Raw genomic sequence first — 6000 nt, 5'->3', positions numbered from 1 at the left:
TGGAAATTAATATAAATGGAATCAAACAGTATTTTCTCTGTGTTTGGCTTCTTTGCTCAACATAATGTCTGTGAGATTCATCCATGTTGCTGCATCTCTCAGTGACACTCTTTTTAAATAAAGTATGGTCTCCTTGGTCTGAATATACCATATTCATTGATCTGTTCTCTGCTGATGAGCACTTTGGTTGTTGCTGGTTTGGGTCATCCTGAATGAAGCTGCTGTGAACCTCCTTGCAGGGCCTTCCTGTGGACACCTGCCTCATTTCCCTTGGGGGAGCCGCTGGCCCATAGGGTAGGTGTTGTCTTTAGCTTGAGTAGATATCACCATACGGCTTCCTAAAGTTGAGGGGTGACTTTTACAGGTCTCAAAATGAATATCAAAATAAGGCAGGAAGTAGAGGGAGAGCAAGAGGAAAGAAACAGATAGACCTTAAAGTATTCCCAAGACTGATTCTTTCAGTAAATGTTGAGCCCCTACTAGGAACTGGTAACAGCTGGGCCGCGCCTCTTCCCCACTTCCCGTGGCCTGGCGTCACCTGATCCCTGCTCCACTAGGGCAGCGATGCCTTGATGGCACGACCCTGAAGGCACGACGGAGGCTCTGCCAAGTGTAACAGGCACCAGTGCTCCGTGAGGTACATCACCAGCCAGGCCGTAAATCTGAACACTCATCCCCCACCAGCTGCCGAATGGTTCCGACAGCCCCTCCCCGTGCTCAGCCACTCACATGACGAGATCAAGGTCACGGCAGCTTTACATTTCACGCCCCAGCAACCTGCATCCCAGGGAGACTTTAAAGCATATCCAAAGCAATTCCCTTTGCACCTATGCTGAAAAGGCATTTACAACGTTCCTGAAGCACGACGCCCCGCACGGGGTGAGCCAAGGCTCCCGCCCTCTGCTCTCTGCCTGCTCACAGAGCACGCGGCCACTCTCCCTCCACATGCGCCCCAGTTACACCAAAGAGGTCACTCCTGCTGCTCCTCCTGGGGAAACCCTGACTCTAAGAGACTGTTGTGCTCCGAACCTCGATCTTGCCTTTCTGCAGAGAAGGTTTTCTCCACCTCAGCACTAGTCACATGTTAGGCCACATTAAGTCTTTGTTACAGGGACCGTCCCGTGAATCGTAGGACGTTTAGTAGCATCTCTGGCCTCTACCCTGTAGATGCCAGTAACAAACCCAGGAGTGACAATTAAAATGTCTCCAGACACTGCCCCTCCAGATTTCTGCTTGGGGGGTTCAGGGAGTATCATCCCTGGTTGAGAACCACTGCAGGAGAGAAAGAAGTTAGGGACTTCCCTGGTGGTCCAGTGGTAAAGAATCTGCCTTCCAATACAGGGGACACGGGTTTGACCCCTGGTCAGGGAACTGTGATCCCACATACTGCAGGGCAACTAAGCCCGCGTGCCACAACTACTGAGCTCGTGCGCCTCAACTAGAGAGCCTGTGTGCTGCAAACTACAGGGCCCACGCACCCTGGAGCCTGCGCACCACAACTAGAGAAGAGAAAAAACCCGCACGCTACAGCTAGAGAGAAGCCCGCAAGCCGCATCTAGCAAGGAGCCCGAGCATCACAACGAAGGTCCCGCGTGCTGCAACTAAGACCCGACGCAGAAAAAAAAAAAAGTTAAAAAAACACCAGCCAGTGTGTTCTCTCCTCTAGAAGGAAATGATCAGTTTTCCAAGACAATCACGCTGGACTGAGTGGGCCTGCTTAATCCACAAGAGGCGTTTTAATCTTGGCAACTGTGTAAAACCAAAACAAAAAAAACCACACTGTTTACTCTGGTAAAACTGAAAGAAAAACTAAGAGGCATAAAAAGAAAATTCGGGAAAGCAGAGGTAAGAGGATTTGGAGGGCACAGCAACAATGAGGGAGAAATCATCTTTGTAAATTCCCGTTTGTGAGCTGACACATCCACCACGGTTTCCCACATGAGTGACTCAAATGCCAAATTGGAGGCCATAGCTAACTTCATGATAGCACTGGTTTGGGGGCTCCAAACTGCAAACCCAGTGTTTTCAGGAAGTGTCCCTAAATCCAAGTTCATCTCATTATATGAAAACATGCACACATACACACAACCTTACTCTCCTGTCCTGTCAAATCAGACAGTTGAAAATGTATGCTCTTCTGGTATTTTTTTATTTTCTTACTGATTCCATTTTACTAAAACAAACAAAAACCATACAAAACACTTTTAATATACCTTAGAAAATTAGCAAAAAAATTAAGTTCAGCATATTACATTGTACAACATTTAGGTAAGAATGTTTGAAAATTATAAATATTTTGTTCCTTCTCAACATAGCACGTCACAAAAATACATTTTAAAACTTTTTTCATGAATGATTCCTAGAAATGATCATATCCCTATTTATCAAGGAAAAGGTCTGATTAGGACAAGCATTCACGGACACCTGAAATGTTCTGTACAGTAACTACAAAAGTAAAACCAAGGGGTCTGCCGGCACTTGGACAGTTGAAACCATTTTAAATATTAGGAGGAATTCAGTTAGTATCAAGACATCATTCCAAATGGGATTTACTTAGTTCATCTCTGTGCTGTCCTTGACTCGTAAGTATCTATCTCAGCCAAAGCACTGTTTGAAAGACTTCTGCCTCCTTGAGATAGCGCCGCTGAGGCCAGGATGCCAACCGGTCACACTGCATGAACCTGCACAACCAGAGACACAGACGGCAACCGCTTAGTCAGAACGAGGGCCACGTGTGAGAGAAACGCCTTCTCCAGTAGAGCATCCGTGGTCACAGGCAGTCCACGTCAACTGCGGGCCACGGCGAGCAGGCTGGCCCATCTAGTTTAGGAACAAGCACTCGGAGGAGGAAGAACAACGGCCCGGCCCGCAGAGGTTCTGGTAGCCGGTGAGCTGAGCGCCGCTCGCTGCCAGCCACACGCCGCGGGTCGATGAGGACGCCACTGCGCTGTCCGAGCGCTGGCCCCACCGGCAATCTGAGGGAGCTAACGGGAACTTTCAGAAGCTGAAGTTTTCAGAGAAAGGGTAAATAAAGAGCTTGACGATGCTGACGTTTTTTTTCTTTTCAGGTAAGCCCTTCTTTACAGGCAGATAAGTAAGAAGGCTTCCTTAGTATACTGACCAGGAGGCACTGAAAGAAGAAGAGTTAGAAACAGCAAAGCCAGGTCCTTTTGTCTTTAGCATAAAGCTTTCCAGTTATACTCAGAACCTACATAACTGACATGACTTCTGCTCACTCCGTGGCCTTCTTTCCTTTCCAGCTCTTCTCTCTCTCTTCAAGTTCTGCCTGGGTGAAAGCTGCAGGGCCCCAGTTAGTGATCAGGTGAGGGTTTTTTGAACCTAAGAGACAAACATGCATTAAACATAGGAAGTCTTATATTCTTCAATTAACATTATCATTTTTCCACAGACAAAGGAGTAACTTTTCTACGTTATTTCTTCTCTGAGGAACATCCATAAAGGTTATACCAGCCAAAACAACTAGAAGATGTATACAAAGGGGATTAACCAGGCCTTCTTATCTATCAGAGGGCAAGTGATTATTCAAGAGAAATTTACTGTTAACAGCTGGGTTTCTGTATATCTGGGCTGAGGACGTTTGTTTTTTGGGGTTTTATTTTTAGCACAATTCAAGTACACAAATAACACAGAAAAATAAATTGACTAAATATCTGATTACTTCAAAGAATGTGTTACCTGGTTCTATCAATCGAATTAACCCTTCATGCTGGGCCACTCTGTCCTTCCAGCTCTTGGTCTTGTTAGTTGCCATCTCCAGCTTCTTTTTAACTCCCTAGAACAAAAGCAGATTTTAGACTATGCAAACACACAGGTAGTTTAAGAGTCAGATAACAATGATTAGGCACTTACTATACACTAGTGGATTATCTCATTAAATCATCACAGCCATAAGAAGCACGAAATATTATTATCCCGTTTTACAGATGTGGAAACTAGGATTCAGAGCAGTTAAGTAACCTGCCTGAGGTCACACAGAGGACGTAATTCGCACTAATTACAGATGAATATATAAGACCCTTGTGTGCCAGTTCCGGCTTACTGCCGCTCGGCTCCAAACCCACCCTTCGCTGTCTTGCCTGTGCCGTTAGGCTAACGTTCCCTCGACAGCTGGCACCACTTAAGCTTCGTTAGTGGAAGGGCTGGCGGGACACTGCAGGAGGCTCCACTGTGCTCTGCGCAGCAGCTCCTGCGGCTAGTGGGACACCCATGGTGCTCACACCAGTGGGTTTTAGCGGCACCTCCGCTGTGGGCAGCTTCCACCAGTGCCCCAGAGGGTGGCTTCCCAGTCTCAGCACCTCACTGAGCTTTTCTGCCACCCAGTGGGTGAAGGCCATGCCCTCTCCAAGAAGGACTGGCTCACAGCACTGGGCTAAGGGAGCAAAGTGGATGTGTTCCTCCCCTGGGCGCTCTGCCTCAGCCCTAGAGGCAGTGGCTGCTTCCTGTGTCTGCCCTTCCTGCAGCTCAGAGTTTTCTTTGCTGCTCAGGAGGTAATCCCCTGTTAGAGTTAATAGTCGTTTATATTAATCCTTCCCTGTTCATATTGCCGGCGTAGTTTCAGTCTCTTGATTGGACTCCAACTGTTACGCCCCATCGCCTGTAAAAAAATTCCTACCTACAGCTAAACACAATTCTTACACCGCTTCTTACAGTAAAGCAAATATCCTGTTGCTTTAAATGTTTAAGAATATTTAAATGCACGTGTTTGCAGGGCTGGGTTTAATGACCTCGTACTGCTCAAGTGCTTGCTTCCGCTCAAGCTCCAGCTGTTGCAGCTGCTCCACGGCTTCCTGCAGGGCCTGTTCTTTGACGGCGCGCTGGTTCTCCAGCTCCTGCTTCTCCGCCTCCGTGGTGCGAATGGCCTGCTGCTGCTCCAAGTGCCACTTCTCCAGCTCGGCCCTCTTGGACGACTCTTCCTCCAGCAACCTGCGATGCGAGCTCGGCGTCAGACCCGCCCGGTCACCGCCCCTGACCCAGCAGATGTCGGAGCACGCCAGAGCCGCAGAGAAGCCTGGGGGTCATCTAACCCACCGCTCATTTCACAAGAGGGAAACTAGATTCACAAAGTGGCTAAGGTGACTCATGAGTCCTGCTCCAAGCTCTGTTTCACCCTTTTATGAAAAAAAAATGACAGTAAAAATAACATGCGTTGAAGGCTTAACGGGCCAAGAAGGAAGTGTGTTTTCTCAATTAATCCTCACAATAAACTTAAGTACTATTATTATTCCGTTCAGAGATGAAAAAAGTGAGGCACAAAGGCTAAGTGACCTGCAGGGCCGTGTTTTGAAATTTGCCGGGTTGCTACAACATTAAAACATTTTTTATCTAGTGAAGACCTATCACCAAGGAAAAAGCTGACTAATGAAAGCAAGAGAAGAAGGAGCTGACAAAAGGTAGAGTGAGCAGACACCATTTCCTAACGAAGCGCTGCCTGTCAGGCTCTTCACCTTCCTTGCTGCTAACCCTCCACAATTCTGCAAGGTGTTATTATCCCTGCAGATGAAGTCAAAGGGTTTAAAAGTATGACGCACAGGTAAGTAATGGATTTCAACCCAGGCCTGTGTGACTTCAAAATGTTATCTTTTAATAACAGGCTACCTATCTGAGAATATCCAGCTATGCCAGTGTTTAATAAATAAATTAACGTGCAGCCCCACCTGTACCCAAAGTGTAGACAATGTGGTTAGATGCCAGCCCAGGACGGGACGCATCTCTACCGGCTTGACCATCAGAATTATGGTAACAAGCCACACAGCAGGCCAGTAACTACTACCCAAGAGCGTTTGCGCTTCTAAAACCGACAACAGCAGAAGTAACGTAACAGACTCCACAGCCCCTATCTGACTACTCCAATCCCCATCCCCAGTCCCACACCGTTGTAAGAATTCCCTCTACAACATCCTACAGGGTTGTTCTCCAGTTCTGTGTGATGGGCCATGCTTCACAAACCGGGTCAGTTTATTTCTGGCAGCCTTGATTCTT

The 6000-nt window shown here is 47.3% G+C and overlaps 1 protein-coding gene across 1 annotated transcript in view; it reads right to left on the bottom strand.

The window, feature by feature from the left end:
• Positions 1-2140: 2140 nt before the first annotated feature.
• The window catches only part of SWAP70 (switching B cell complex subunit SWAP70), a 78077-nt gene continuing 74217 nt past the window's right edge, over positions 2141-6000 (bottom strand). The window contains exons 10-12 of the mRNA XM_060018481.1: positions 4746-4944; positions 3697-3793; positions 2141-3339 (exon numbers count right to left, since the gene is read on the bottom strand). Of these exons, the coding sequence (XP_059874464.1) occupies positions 3233-3339; positions 3697-3793; positions 4746-4944 (403 nt within the window). The 3' untranslated portion in view covers positions 2141-3232. The remainder of the gene's footprint in view (positions 3340-3696; positions 3794-4745; positions 4945-6000) is intronic.

Source organism: Delphinus delphis, chromosome 8 (assembly GCF_949987515.2).
Source record: "Delphinus delphis chromosome 8, mDelDel1.2, whole genome shotgun sequence".
Classification (NCBI taxonomy): Eukaryota; Metazoa; Chordata; class Mammalia; order Artiodactyla; family Delphinidae; genus Delphinus; species Delphinus delphis.
This window is presented reverse-complemented; position numbering and strand designations above follow the sequence as displayed.